This window comes from Saxophila tyrrhenica (assembly GCF_035928015.1).
Source record: "Saxophila tyrrhenica strain CCFEE 5935 chromosome Unknown scaffold_26, whole genome shotgun sequence".
Taxonomy (NCBI): domain Eukaryota; kingdom Fungi; phylum Ascomycota; class Dothideomycetes; order Mycosphaerellales; family Extremaceae; genus Saxophila; species Saxophila tyrrhenica.
In genome coordinates, this window is record NW_027041758.1 from 97,068 (window position 1) to 111,935 (window position 14,868).

General features: G+C 57.5%; 5 protein-coding genes across 5 annotated transcripts; 2 read left to right on the top strand and 3 right to left on the bottom strand.

The window, feature by feature from the left end:
- Positions 1-374: 374 nt before the first annotated feature.
- Positions 375-3,290, bottom strand: RSM22 (37S ribosomal protein S22; the record flags this gene model as incomplete). The annotated part of the gene is made up of 2 exons (XM_064807948.1): positions 375-694; positions 725-3,290. The coding sequence occupies 2 exons, from the start codon at positions 3,288-3,290 to the stop codon at positions 375-377; spliced, it is 2,886 nt and encodes a 961-aa protein (XP_064653852.1).
- Positions 3,291-4,534: 1,244 nt separating this feature from the next.
- Positions 4,535-5,815, bottom strand: HRR25_1 (serine/threonine protein kinase; the record flags this gene model as incomplete). The annotated part of the gene is made up of 4 exons (XM_064807949.1): positions 4,535-5,034; positions 5,080-5,568; positions 5,625-5,697; positions 5,813-5,815. 4 exons carry the CDS (start codon positions 5,813-5,815, stop codon positions 4,535-4,537), a joined length of 1,065 nt encoding a protein of 354 aa, XP_064653853.1.
- A 2,095-nt stretch (positions 5,816-7,910) lies between these two features.
- SPC19 (DASH complex subunit spc19) lies at positions 7,911-8,471 on the top strand (the record flags this gene model as incomplete). The annotated part of the gene is made up of 1 exon (XM_064807950.1): positions 7,911-8,471. One exon carries the CDS (start codon positions 7,911-7,913, stop codon positions 8,469-8,471), a length of 561 nt encoding a protein of 186 aa, XP_064653854.1.
- A 1,383-nt stretch (positions 8,472-9,854) lies between these two features.
- On the bottom strand, positions 9,855-11,429 carry PRP21 (SF3a splicing factor complex subunit; the record flags this gene model as incomplete). The annotated part of the gene is made up of 1 exon (XM_064807951.1): positions 9,855-11,429. One exon carries the CDS (start codon positions 11,427-11,429, stop codon positions 9,855-9,857), a length of 1,575 nt encoding a protein of 524 aa, XP_064653855.1.
- Positions 11,430-11,808: 379 nt separating this feature from the next.
- PMT1 (Dolichyl-phosphate-mannose--protein mannosyltransferase 1) lies at positions 11,809-14,836 on the top strand (the record flags this gene model as incomplete). Its single annotated transcript, XM_064807952.1, has 2 exons — positions 11,809-14,133; positions 14,252-14,836. The coding sequence occupies 2 exons, from the start codon at positions 11,809-11,811 to the stop codon at positions 14,834-14,836; spliced, it is 2,910 nt and encodes a 969-aa protein (XP_064653856.1).
- Positions 14,837-14,868: the final 32 nt, after the last annotated feature.

Below are 14,868 nucleotides of genomic sequence, written 5' to 3' on the forward strand. Positions count from 1 at the left end.
CGCTTGGAAGCTTTTATGACGCCGATGTCATTTAGAGGGTGTGTCACGCTCTTGAGACGGTCCCAATATATTCGAATCGGCTGAAGTCGCAACACGCTTCGCCACGGCCCCAGTACCCCAGACGCCAGCCCCGGCTTTTCAATGTCACCGAATCGGAGAATTTTATGACTGCAGGGGTGTGATGTTATAAAACGCTTGGCGAGGTATATTGAGGTTGTAGTGTTTGCTCTTGTAGTAGGACAGTCCTCCACATCGGGCCAGCAGGACTAGAACAGCCTGATCGTAGGGTATTGTAGATTGCAATGGAGTGAAAGGCTGCTAGTACGAGCGTGGGCGGTCCAGCGGTCCGACTTAGCGTTTCTATAGGTTTACGCTCACGGCATTCGAGGCGGTCCAGCAGGAGATTTGCAGTCCCCCTCAGATGCAAGCGCTGCCGCTTCTTCCGCCGTCCAGGTGAGTGGCTTGGGTGAAGGCTGCACAGCTCCTGCAGTCCCGAACCGTTCGAAAGATCCCATGACACACCTTGAGCTTCTTCCGAGAATCTCCAGTAGTTGCGTCGAGGCGACGTTCAATCTGCAGCGGTTCTCGTCGTCACCCTCGCGGGCAGCAGTGACTTCCATGGTGCGGCAGGGGGTATTCAAGTCGGTGGCGATCGCGAGACAAAGAGCATACCGCGCAACCAGATCGCAAGGCACTTCATGCACATCCCCATCTCACTCCTCACCCCCATCTCCACTCCACCTTCGCCTCCCACTCCCACTAGCCTTCTTATCCCTCTTATCCCTCACCCCCTTCACCCTTCTTCCCCTCATCAGCCCACCCCTCGCCTCCCTCACCCCCTCCCTCATCCCCTCCCCTTCCCTCTCCTTCTCTCGCTGGCGCTCAAACCCATCATCCGTAGGCTCGAACCCCACGATCCGTCCAAACTCATCACTATCCCACTGAACTTTACTCCGATCACTCACATCCATCCTCTTCGTCTTAGCTTTACCCTTAACGTCCATATGCCCCTCGTTCTTCGGATTCCGCTTCTTAACCTTCGGATCGCGCGGGACGGAAGTCTTCGCCCCAAGCGCCCAGATATCGCCCCATTTGCTCTTCCGCGCGTCCTTGAAGGCCTGTTTGCTGAAGCTGCGCGGCACGGTCCAGCGTTCGAGCGTGCCGGAGGGGGTGCAGAGGTCGAGGACGACGTGGCCGCGGCGTTTCAGAGGGGGTAGGACGGCGCGGGGGAGGGAGAGGGAGTGCGGGACCTCATCATGCCGTGCGCTGCTAGTTTCCGCCGAGTCAGAGTCGGGGGCGGAAAGGTTGGGAATCCCGTACCCTTCAAACGCCCGTCCGGTCGCTGCGTCGTCTTGCACCACCCCCATCTCCCCTTCAACCTCCGACTCCCTCAAATCCCGTCCCCGCATCATCGCGATGTAAGAAAACTTCACATCCTCCCAATTCTTATCCCTCGCACCCAAAATCCTCTGCAAAAACCCCGGCCGCACATACCGCTGTGCGAAATGACAGATATCCCGTCGTCCCTTCACCATTCCTTGTGGGACGTACATAGGACAGGCTTGATGGTTCGTGCAAGGCGCGACGATCATTCCCTGCTCTTTCCCCGGTATATCCACGCCAGCGTAGACGCTGCGCTGAGCCGCATTGCTACTGTCAGCATCATGCGGCGAAGCGATCCGACTTTCAAGCAAGTAATTCCTCGCCGCAGCGACGAGCTCGAAACCGCGCGGGATGCCTTTCTCCAACACCACCATCAAACCGCCGGACGTGGAGAGCAAGGACCAAAGGTTTTGCGTGTGGGATTTGCGGACGTGGTCTTCTTTCAGCTGCCAGAGCGTGTGGGGGGCGAGGATGAGGTCGAATTTCCCGCGCTGGGAGGCGGACTCGGTGTGTAGGTAGTCTGGTAGGCGGGGGATGAAGGTGGTGTTTTCGAGCAGTTGGCTGGAGCGGTGGCGGAGGGTGTCGGAGGCTGTTAGGACGGTCGCGATGCCTAGGGGTGGGCTGGCGCTTGCTCCTCCTAGCTTGCCGTCCGCCTCTGCCAGACCCATGTTGGACCCCAGGCTGTTGTTCTCCTCGTGCATCCGCTCCCACTCGGCCCTAATCATCTCCCTCACCGCCAGTATCCCCGCCCCAGCCCCTCCAGCATCCAATATCCTCAACTCCCCCGCCTGCGCCTTCCTCACCAGCTCCTCCGCCCACGCACTTCCCAGCCTCTTCCTCGTCTCCACAAGCACGCTCATGATACTCGCGTACATCCCGGGAACAAGCGTAGCCATGAACGCATCTGCCTCCATCTCCGTCATCTTGTTCTGCGAAGCATCCAGTCCAATGGGTTTCTGCTGCATCGTCTTCCCGTGCGAAGGCGTAGACGTGCTGTACGGTAGTCCGATGCCGCCGAAGGCTCGATGGGCTGCTTGCTCGAGGTGGACGTTGGCTGTGCCGGCGAGCTGTTTCATGATAGGATCGACGAGGCTGTGCTGCGGCATCGCGAGGGTAGAAGGGGAGGTTCCGAAGCGGTTGGCGAGTGTCAAAGGGTGGGCGCGCTGCTGAGACGATTCGTCCTCTTCCTCTTCCGCAGCCCCTAGCTCGCCTTCCCATCCTTCCCCACCCTCCGCGAACGCAGTATTGATATCCTCGACCACCCTCTCATCGCCCGCTCTCGGCACGAACTCCTTCCATCCCTCTTTCCCTTCCCTTATCTCAACCTCACCTTCTCCCTCTTCCATCTCATCCTCGAGCACCTCCTCGTCAAACACAACCTCCTCCAACCCCTCCCGCCCCTCCACCAACACACCCGTCCCTACCGCACCTTCCCCTTCCTCCCCTCCCTCCTCTACCCCCGTACCCTCTTCAAGCCCCTCTTCAAGCACAACCGCCCTCCCAAACAACCGCTCATAAACCCTCAACGCCTCCTCCCCCAACAAACCCTCCGGCAGCGCATCTCCGAACTCCTCTCGCGCTTTGATCGCTGCTTCGGTGGGCGACTGGCGCGCCTGAGCCGCCGCGAGGAGAGCTTCGTCTGACGCAGCTTCTCCTGCTTCTGTTCCCGCTGCTGGTCGTTCGTGCTGCTGCCTTTTCGGAACGGCGGAAGTATAGGGGCGAGTTTGTGGCTGCGCTCGTGCATGAGGTTGCGCTTGGGTTCGCAATGCTGTTCGATTGGTCGCGACGGGTAATGAGGTAGAGGAGAGGCATCGTCCCCCCCTCCTCCGAGCCAACTGCTTCGCGACAATGGACGTTCGGAGGCGACAAGATGTGCATACCGATGGATGGATGGCTCGTATATACATTGCCGCCGCCGCCAATGGTATGAAGATGAGAAGAATAGCAGATCAAAAAGTTCAAAGATGACGAGATGAAGCACGCGAGATCTTGGCTTCTGCCGCGTTGGCACGTGAAAGCCTCTTACGAGATGACACCCCTTCCGACAACATTGCACGGTGGACATGGCCTATAGGACGATTGTAATGAGAAGCCAAAATGTGTGAGACGATTCCAATTCACACTACCAAGCCAATCAAAGCAACCATCGCAGCAAGAACAAGCAATTAAGCAGCACAACCTTTGGACTACAGAACTCTGCCTCTCTCCAATTTCTTCCAAATTTTCCGTCCATAGCATCAACCGGTACTCTCATACCCGCCACAGCCATCGCCACCCACCCCTCTCGCCTTTCCCTCATTACCTCCCCACGCCTCACCCCCTCCGCCCAACTGCTGCCGCCGCCCGCAGATAACTCTGCTGCGAAGAAGTGTAACGTACCATTAAAAAGTCCCAGCCGCAAACAAACGCCCAAGGAAAGAGGTGGTGCTGATGAAGTATGATGTTGCTTCGTGTGTCGCCGTCATGCCTATTGCATTCCGGTCTCGATAATCGATGTTCGAGGGGTGTGATGTCGATGAAGGTCCAGCGTAGTAACGATCCAGCGCGCAAAGGAGAATGGTCAGTTGTTGTGGCCGTGTGATGAGCCTGCAGGTGAACCCAGCTTTCTAAGAAGAACTGCCGAAAACCCTGCCGAGTGACACTGCCAGGTAGCCTGAATGCATGCTGTTGCTGATGGCCGCAGGATGTTCTCTCATTCCGCTTCCCCTGAATGTGCGTGCGAGTGCAGTGGAAAGTTAACCACCGACAAGCATGCACGAGAAGCGAAACAAAACCTTGCAGCCATGTTGTACTAGATGCACTGATACCGATGAAAGAAGAGCCGAGGCCCGGTCATTCGAGGATCCAACGCCGCTGCGTCCAGTCCAAAGGAAGGAGAGTCAGATCGAAGGATTTCGTTTCGAAGGGTCGACATGTTGTGTTGAAGTTGTTGAGTGCTTATGTGACAGCCCTGCCGTTGGCGTGACCGCCCTCAGTAGCCGTAACTCTGGTCCGCACCGCCGCGCTTGCTCGAACGGAGTTGCCTGCTTGGAACCACACAAGTTAGCAAAAGTCTCCTAGCCTCCTCAATGCGCGCGGTAAAGTAATTGAACGCAGAGGAGAAGGCGCCTTACAGGACGGGAGATGGGAGGGCAGCGTCATGTTGATGCACTCACATTCCGGTGCCCTCTGTCCTGGGGTTGACGGGCCCGCGGCGTTTGTCGTTCAACCCACTGGCGCCAGTCCCGCCTCCAGTAGCCTGGTTGGTGCGACGGTTGGACTTTTCTTCTGGCTCCTCGGCAGCTTGGCCACCCTGAGCCTGGGCGATTGCTTGGGCGTTCTTCTGGTACTTGTAGACAGTCCAGTCGAACACGTAGTCGTACTGGAAGCCCTCACGCACGAAGAGGTCGCGGAAGATTTTGCGCAGGTAGGAGTAGTCCGGCTTGTCGTCGAAGCGGAGGCTGCGGGTGTAGTTGAGGTAGATGGCAAACTCGTTCGGGAAGCCACGGCAGAGCACCTCGGTGGGTGTGGTCATCTTCTTCTCCATGATGCGGTCGTACTTCTGCTTCTTGGTCGCCGCCTTAAGGCCTTGCCATGGGAGAGAGCCACGGCAGAAGTAAAGCATGACATATCCGAGAGACTCCATGTCGTCGCGGCGGGATTGCTCTGGAACTGCATTAGCGTGACATGACAACCGGACGGAAAAGATATGCTTACCAACACCCAAGTGCGTGTTGATCGAGGCGTAACGCGCTGTCCCGGTCAAGTTCTTGTTCTCGCGGTACGGGATATGGAAGTGCGTCTTCGGGTCCCTGTACTTCTTCGCCAGCCCAAAGTCGATGACATTGACCTGGTTGCCCCTCTTGCCGATGCCCATAAGGAAGTTGTCGGGCTTGATGTCGCGGTGGATGAACGACTTGGCGTGGATGTACTCGATTCGGGAGATGAGCTGATCGGCGAGCAGGAGGACGGTCTTGAGCGAGAACTTCCGGTTGCAGAAGTTGAACAGGTCTTCGAGTGAAGGGCCGAGCAGGTCAAGCACCATGGCGTTGTAGTCACATTCTGTTCCGAACCATCGTACGAAGGGAATGCCGACACCGCCGGCGAGGGATTTGTAGACACGAGCCTCATATTCGAGCTGAGGGTGCTTGGCCTTGACGGATTCAAGCTTGATGGCGATTTCCTCGCCCGAGATGATGTTAGTGCCTGGAGGTGAAGTCAGTGGGTGTCAGACGTGTCGATCTGGGCTCATTCATGCATACCCAGGTAGATGTCGCCAAACGAGCCGCTGCCGATTTTGCGGCCGATACGGTACTTGTTCCCCACGCGGAGATCCTATTCGAGTCAGCATGTGTTCACTCTCATGATGTGTTCCTTTTCCTTCTGCCATGCCCGCTGCCCCAAGTGCCATGCCCAAGTGAAGGTGATGTGAAGGGAAGGCTGAACAAACCATTGTCGTCATCTCTCGGAGGGACCTCAGAAGTGAGGATTTCTCGTCCGCTGTGCCCGCCGGAGTGGTTGATAAGGCTGCTCTGTCGAGCGGTGGGGTCGTCGGTAGTGGATCGGCGGCGCGGAGGAGGGCGGGTGAGGTGGTTGTGGTGTGTTGTTGTGTGCAGAAGCTGTGAAGGGCAGAGGTGAGCAAGCGGAGCAGAGCAGACAAGGCGGTAAGAGGCTAGCGCGAGTTGGGCCGCTTTGGGGCTTGGCGGGCAGTGACCTTGATTCTGCAAATGCCGCAGCAACCACGACGCTCTTTTCCGTGAGTCTGAACCGCAAGGTGATGTTGTCGGTGAATGTGAACTTGAAACGCCAAATCAAGCGCAGCAAACAAAGAACTTCCGCCCGTGAATGTGAATCGCAATCACGAGAATAGCAGGTCACACACCCCCTTCCGACTCTGAGTGCAAACCGCTCGATCACGTACCTTGGTTCTGGTTCTCGCTGCCGTCAGGGTGAAGTCTGTCTCATCAGCCTGGGAAAGGGTGGATGGCTCGTGGCTGATATCAAGATCGAAAGCGGAGGCGAACCACTGCAGGCAGTCTCAGTTGCCTTTGTCTGCTGAAGTTCGAAAGGCGCAAGGCTGCTCCGATTCGGGACGAGGAGGTGGTACAGATGGCAGCGGCTGTCGGCGGGTGCGTGTGCTGCCACTGATGTAGAGGTGAAGTGTACAAGGCTTAGGATGTGAAGTACATGGATGCATTCGATAGCACTGCCGGTCACTATGGATTGATTGTAATCCCACATGCAATGCCACGGTGTAACGTCCCATTCGCCCATCTCCCTAGCCTGGCCTAGATGCTTGTGCTACCCGAAACATCGGGCAAGCAATTACAGAGAGCTATCCCTTGCTTCCAGAACAATGCTCGATCTGACAGCTTTCGATTTACGAGGTGTTGCAAGACATGTTCAAGATCGAAGGAGAGTCAGCCGGTGGATGTCCGAAGTCAGTCTGAGCCAATGTAACGGAGAGCAATAGATGCTGAAGAAAGACGACCGGATATCGCGGTCCAGTGGTAAGCTGCACAGGGTGTGATCATAGGCCAGGAAAGACGCTGTTCTTTTCATGCTCGCATAGCAAGTGCCGGCGCATGAAGTAGACCTACCGTAAGGTATCGTTCTGTGCCCCGAATCCCCAAGCAGTGCACCTCGATGTTCCATACCTCATCACAACCGAGAGAAGAGTAGAGTCCAGCAGTCGTATCAAGTGCCTTCAATTGCAGCAGCTCTAATATGTACACCTCCTCCCTTCCTCAAGCCAGTCGAGCCTCTTCCACCTCATCCACCTCATCTCCTCCCCGTAGTATGCCACATCCCTCTCTCCCACCGCAACCGCTCTTCTCCGGCCTTCGTATCTTCGCTCGCTCCCTCACACATCCTCCTCCTAATGCCCACCACCAGCACCCCCCGTGCTCTTCGCCGCCGGGTTCCGCGGGTCGTTCTTGTATTCGTCGGCTGTAGAATCCCAATATCAGTATTCACCCACTGTACTCCCCCTCCAGCTTCCGCGCTATTCTGTAGCAGGAAACGGCGGGTATGCAAAGGCGTGGTGGGCAGAACGTACTGTTACTCAGCACCGTCGCGAAGGAGTTGACGCCGTATGCGATGATGAGGCCTTGTGTACCCGTTAGCTTGCCCTTCAATACATTCTGAACTAGCTCTTGACGCTCGCGAAGTCGAGTTTCAAGGGGTGGGGGAGGTGTGAGAGCGTACCGGCGGCGTAGAATGGCCACATTGGCCGCGCTGTCACATCGTCAGTCCTTTGTGCCTCAAGCGTAGCTGCGCTGGAACCTGTGCTCACCGACTGGCGCTGGGAATTTCTTGCCGAGTAGACCAGGCATATTGACGTTCTTCTTGTTGTATGGAGATGTCTGGGTTGTATTGTGGCTGTCAATCAAAGAAAGCTCGCATTGTCGCCCTCAGGGCAAACCCGGAGCTCCAACGGCAAAACCTCGGCTTCCCTCCCGACCTCACGTCAACATCAACACCACCTCCATCACCCTACCACGCAGACCATGGAACCACGGTAAATCCAAAACAAACACTACGCCATAATGGAATCCTCAACATCCTCCGCTCTCGCCGGCTCCGTCTCCTCCCTGCGCTCCAGCATGCACCTCCTCGACTCCAGCATCTCCATCCTCGACTCCGGGGTGGCCGACTACCCGCGTCTCGCCCGCGTTCTCCAAAGGACCCGTCACTTCGAGCTCGTGTCGGAGCCTTCGTTGCTGGCCGCGCAGGAGGGGCTGCTGTCGGAGATACAGCCGGAGGTTGACACGCTACTGGGAAGGGTGGAGACTTATTTGGATAGGTTGGAGCGGAGGGAGAAGGGGTTGATTGCGAAAGCTGAACTGCAAGAAGGGCGGTTACGAGGCTCCTCCTACGCTGGAGGCAGTAGTTCTGGCGCGAGGGGAAGCGCGTCAGCGACGTCAGGAGCGAGCGGGACGAAGGATGCTGTAGGAGGAGCTGACGGGAAGGCTTTGAGCGCGCAAGAGGAGATGAAGATGCAGCAGATGCGGCAAAAGAAGGAGCGACTGAGCTATGCGGTCAGTCGGTTGGAGTTGCAGGCGGGGCAGCGGGAGAGGCAGTTGAGGAAGAGTATGGCGGCGCAGTGACACCGGCGTTTGGAAGGGAGGTGGGTGGTGTCTGTGGCTGTGGAGGAAGGCTTGGAGTATGAGGGGCAGACGACCGGTTGGAGGGCCGTTGAGCAGAAGGGAGGGTTGCGGTGCGAGCGATGTGGGTGGGGAGTTATGCTGGAATGATTCGCGATGATACCCTGGGCGCGAATGTCAGTCTTTAAAAACGATGGCACGATATCATTGACGTCTCGATCACGCTATACCTTCACTTGTTCCTCCAACTTCCAACTCCCCATGTCTCCTTGCCCAACAGAACCCATTCAGTCACCGAAGCAGTCAGCAGCGTCGAGCGATAGCATTCTCCCGGCCAATTTGATGATTGGAACGTAGACTTCCCTAATGTATGCGTAGCTAGGCAGGCAGAACCGCTACGCATACAAGCTTCAAGCGAGTCTGTCACTGCGAACTATCAAAACACCAAACGTCTCCCGACCACCACAACAGCATCAGCAAGCCCGCGCTCGATCTCATCAACCATCCTTTCCCTCCCTCATATACATCTCACGCTCCGCAACCAGCTAAACGTGTTCCCTGCCCACCCTGATCATCTGGAGGTCACAATCGCAAATCCAAAGAAGAGAAAAGCGCTGTCTGTCCCCTCCCCCCAAGCCAGCGCCCCGCCATCCTTAACCCCAAAAGGGAACAAGAAAACAAGGCGCCCAGTGCATTTGGTCTTTGCAGTATGGGAAAGGGATCTCAATCTGCCTCGCTGTGACAAGCGCGCACTCCCATTGAGACTCTCAGAAGAGGGGGGAGGCACGAATACTGAGGAGGCTTTCTTCTTTTTGTCTTTTGTTTTGGGTAGGTGATGGGGATGAGGGGGAGGGAAGGGACGGAGAAGGGACGGGGGGTTTGGGGTTCAATGTGGGTTTTGCAGCTGTCGAGGCTGTACAAAAGCCGGGTAAAGTAGCCAACTGCGCGTAGAAGGCGCACGCCTTCGTGGGCTTTTGTTCCTCCTGGGAGTAATAGAGCAGTTGACGACCTCTGCAGGCTGTGGTGCGGGAGCAGGAGCGTCGCTTGATGCGGTATGTCGCAAGGGATGATGAGAGGAAAAAGGAAGTCGTGTGGAAAGGAGCCTGAAGGTTAAGGAGTTTTGTACGGCTGTCGAGGCTGAGTGAACGCCGGGCACGGTAGCCAGATTCGCGCGGGAGCCTCGAGCATTCGCCGGCTTCTGTCCCCCTGGGCGTAGTAGAGCGGTTGACAACCTCTGCAGGCTGTGGCGCGGCAGCAGAGCAGCAGGGCAGGAGCGTCGCTTGAAGCGGTTTGTCGCATGAGGGCGTACCTTCGACGGTCGCAAGAGAGATCAGCACTCGCAAAACTTCTCTCTAGTAGCTTTTATCTTCACGTCCCATTCCTCCCTCAACCATTCCTCGCCCTCTCATGAATCGCCCTGATCTGCTCCTGCACATCCCGACTCCTCTCACCCTCCCCTTCACCCTGTCCTTGCCCTTGCTGCTGCCCTTGCTGCCCAGGCACACCCTGCTCAACCTCGACCCTCTTCCCCCCACCCCCACCCTCCAGCACCCGCCCCGTCACCGGATCAAAAACATCACTCCGCTGACTCGCCAACCTCTTCAAATTACTCGCCACATCCGCTGTCGACAAGTTCGTCGTCGAGGAGCGTTGCTGCGCAATCTTATACTGATCCCGCCACTCCGGGTGCAGCATTTCGATCTTGAGATGCTGCGCCATTTCGTCGTTGGGTATGCTCTGGTGGCAGTTGGGGCAGAGGGAGGTGTTGGGCGCGGCTTTATTGCGGTTGAGGGCCGCGGGAGTGTAGTTTTGGCGGATCCGGATGTTGTTTTGGCTGTTGGGGGTCGGAGTGCGTGCGGAGGCGGCTTCTTGGGCGGCACGGGCATGGGCGCGGGCGGCAGCGAGTTCTTCGGCTTGGGTTTGTTGAGGTGGTGGTTGGGGAGAGGGCTGCGGTGCGGGTTGTTGTTGCGCTGGAGGTGCTTGGGGTGCTTGGTTGTAGAAGTTCTCGTAGTCGTCCATGCCGGGCATAGCTTCTTCGATGCGACGACCAGGGTCGTTGCCCCAGGCTGCTTTTTGCTCGAGGCTGCGGGATTGAATGTCGTTGAGGGTGGTAGGGGCGGGGAGCTGTGCGTGCTCGTCCGCTTCATCGAAGGTCACGGTTTCGACTACCACAAAGTCGTGCCAGTCGATCTGCGCGTACATGACACGCTCTTTCTCTTGCTTCTCCTCCTGCTCCACCTTTTGTGCTTCCTGGTACTTGACCCATTCTGCCCTCTTCTTCGCTCTCTCCAAAATGCGGAAGCGATTCGTGCTGTTGGCCTCCAACTCACTGATCCTCTTTTTCTGCGGCCGCCCACCATCAACCTCTCCACCTTGCAATAAGTCCGTATACTGATCCACCAGCCTTGTAAAGAACTGGTACAAACTGTGCTGCGGCCTCAGAAAGTCAAACTGGAAGTTGCCCATCTCCCTTTGACTGAGCGTGTTCATCCACGTCCTCCCGTTTCTAGCCGCGAAGATCGCCGTCAGCTTCACGATCTCCAGATCCTGCGCTGAGATGTTCGGCATGCGCGCACTGAACTGGAACTCCTCCGGCTTCTCTGGCCCCTTCCGCTCCTCTCGCCCTGCAAAGCTTACCTCGTCCGCCTTTCGTCCCGCGCTGATGTTCGTGCCGCGACCCTCGGTGATCTCGGATAGTCGCCAGATGTAGTATGCGCGATATGCGTCTTCGGGGTCCAAAAAGGACATTTTGCCAGTCTGGCCGGATTTCTGGCGAATCTGATCTTCGAAGTGTTTGCCATTGCGGTGGACGTACCCTGCGGTCTTCTCGATGATGTCGCGGATGTTGCGAGGGGGGAGGATGGTGCCGGCGGGAGCTTTGGCGGAGATTTCATCGAGGACGTTGGGGGCGTTGGAGTTGTCGTTGGGCGCGCCGTCGACGGGGGTGGATGTCGCGGCCATGTTTGCTGTACTATGTTGAGAATAGGCGGAGGTAGGGGGTGGTGCAGCGCGGTGTGCTGCGGTGGTGGTTGGAGTCGCAAAGAAGATCTGAAGCTGCTCTCGAGATACATGTACGCTAGCTCGGATCTATCCGCTGATACTGCGGGCGCTAGGAGGTGCCCTGTTCCAAAATAGTGTCGACACGTAGCGAAGGGACGACACGAGAAGTAAATGCGGCTTCGTGCTACCAGCTATACACCTCCTTCTACCACTCTTTCTTCAATGTCTCTCCTTGATCAACCCTTTCAATGATCCATTTGACGAAACATTGAACGAAACCAACAACGACACTTGCATGCGAGCCTCGTAGAAACACCAAACCCTCGAGACAACCGCCAACATGGCGCCCAAATCAGCGCAGAAGAAGACTGCCAATGGCGCCCCCAGACAGCCCACAATGGTCCAGTCTTCGCCTCACAAACCACCATACCCTTCCTACGACTACACTTCCACTGGTGTCAAGAACACCAACATTCTCAACCTCTCCTCCTCAGCCTGGCAGATCTGCGGCGCCATTACGATCCTCGCCTTCTTCGTCCGCCTGTTCCGCATCTACCAGCCTTCAAGCGTCGTTTTCGACGAGGTGCACTTTGGAGGCTTCGCCAGCAAGTACATCAAGGGGAAGTTCTTCATGGACGTCCACCCTCCCCTGGCGAAGCTCTTGATCACTTTGGCGGGATGGTTGGCCGGGTTTGATGGAGAGTTTGATTTCAAGGACATTGGAAAGGACTACTTGGAGCCCCGAGTACCATATGTGGCTATGAGGCTGCTCCCGGCGATCTGTGGTGTTCTGGCCGTACCGACCATGTTCTTGAGCTTGAAGGCTGTCGGGTGCAGGACGTTCACAGCAGGCATGGGCGCTGGATTGATTGTCTTCGAGAACGGGCTCGTCACGCAGTCGAGGTTGATTCTGTTGGACAGCCCGCTGGTCATCTTCACTGCATTGACGGCACTGAGCTGGACCAGCTTCACGAACCAGAACGAGCTTGGGCCGAAGAACGCTTTCACCGCCAGCTGGTGGTTCTGGCTGGCAGCTACTGGTGTTTGTCTCGGAGCAACGGTCAGCGTCAAGTGGGTTGGCCTGTTCACTATCGCCTGGGTCGGTTCTTTGACCGCCCTTCAACTCTGGGTCCTGCTCGGTGACACTCGCAACGTCACCCTCCGCATCTGGTTCAAGCACCTTTTCGCCCGCATCTTCTGTCTCATTGTCATCCCGGCGACTTTCTACATGGCCCTCTTCGCCATCCACTTCCTCTGCCTCGTCAACCCAGGCGATGGCGATGGCTTCATGTCTAGCGAGTTCCAGTCCACCCTCAACACCAAAGGTATGGCCGATGTGCCGGCCGATGTGGCCTTCGGCTCCCGCATCTCCCTACGTCACCACAACACCCAAGGCGGCTACCTTCACTCCCACCAGCACATGTACCCGACTGGCTCCAAGCAGCAGCAGATTACGCTCTACCCACACAAAGACGAGAACAACGTTTGGCTGCTGGAAAACCAGACGCAGCCCCTCGACTTCGCTACTGACCCTACTGGTAACACCTCATTCCCTGGCCCCTTGGCTTGGGACAACCTCAGCCCGGAAAACATTATCGACGGCTCCCTCATCCGCCTCTACCACCTCACCTCCGACCGCCGCCTGCACTCCCACGACGTCCGCCCGCCCGTCACGGAAGCCGAATGGCAGAACGAAGTCTCCGCATACGGCTACCAGGGCTTCGAAGGCGACGCCAACGACCTCTTCCGTCTCGAGATCATCCCGAAACTGTCCGACGGCCAGGCCGCCAAAGAGCGTCTACGGACTATCCAGACCAAGTTCAAGCTCGTGCACGTCATGACCGGTTGCGTCCTCTTCAGCCACAAAGTCAAGCTCCCCGACTGGGGTTTCGAGCAGCAGGAAGTCACTTGTGCCAAGCAAGGTACCCTGCCCAACTCCGTCTGGTACGTCGAGAGCAATCAGCACCCGCAGTTGCAGGAAGACGCCGAGAAGGTCAACTACCGCAACCCAGGCTTCTTTGGCAAATTCTGGGAACTGCAGAAAGTCATGTGGACCACCAACGCCGGCCTCGTCGAAAGCCATGCCTGGGACTCCCGACCTCCTTCATGGCCAGTCCTGCGCCGTGGTATCAATTTCTGGGGCAAAGACAACCGACAGATCTACCTCCAAGGCAACCCATTGATCTGGTGGGCTTCCACGGCCGCGATCGCAGTGTACGTCGCTTTCAAAGGCCTCTCCGTGCTCCGCTGGCAGCGATCCTGCGACGACTACGCACACGACACTTTCCGCCGCTTCGACTACGAGATTGGACAGAGTGTGTTGGGCTGGGCTTTCCACTATTTCCCTTTCTTCCTCATGCAGCGCCAGCTCTTCCTGCACCATTACTTCCCCGCCCTGTTCTTTGCGGTCATGGCGCTGTGTCAGGTGTGGGACTTTGTGATGTTCCGCGTTGCTCGCTTTGGCGAAGGGAGGATTAGTGTGAAGGGGGTGAAGGATGTGCCCGCCGTGGGTATGGTTGGTGGCACGATCTTTCTTGCTGCTAGTGTTGTGGTTTTTGGACTGTATGCGCCGTTGGCGTATGGGAATATGTGGACGAAGAGCGAGTGTCAGCGGGTTAAGCTGTTTAATACCTGGGACTGGGACTGCAACAACTTCCCTGAGTCGGTGAGTCGCCCCTCACCGCTGCGGTGAACGACGAGGGCTTGATCACATCGACTGAAGCCCCCTCGCCTGCCTTCACCCGGGAACCAAGCACCACGAGCCCTGCTAACTGACTGAACAGTACTCCCACTACGCAACCCTAACCCCCGCCCTCTCCAACGCCATCCCCACCACCCAAGCCGCCCAAGGCGGCCCTGCGCCCCCCGTCGCCGACGACCCCAAAGCAGACGTTCACGTCACGCCCGGCGCCGGTGGAGCCGCAGGCGCCGTAGGCAATGCCGGCGAAGTGGAGGAGAAAATCGAGTATAGAGATGAAGACGGCAATCTACTGAACGACGAACAAGTCGCCGCTTTGGAGGGGCAGATTTCGTTCTCCACGCGCTATGAAACACGCACACGTCTTGTCGACGGAGCGGGGAATGAGGTAGCCGACGGCATCAATCTGGAGGGTGAGGAGCATCCCCCGGAAGTCCCCGAGGAAGGGCTGGGGGCCAGTGCGCGCGATGGGAGCTTCGCGGGTACGAAGGCTGAGGGTGTTCAGCAGGAGACTGTGGATGTGCTTGTGGGTGGGGAGGGAGAGGGGAAGGCGCCGAGGAGTGTGGGTGTGGGGGAGGATGTGGCTAAGGAGAAGGGGAGGGTTGGGGGAGGGAAGGGCGCGGAGCCGGAGAGTGAGGTGGGCAAGGAAACGGGGCATGTTGAGTTGTGAGGGGGTGATGGTGAGGACGGGAGGGCGTTGGG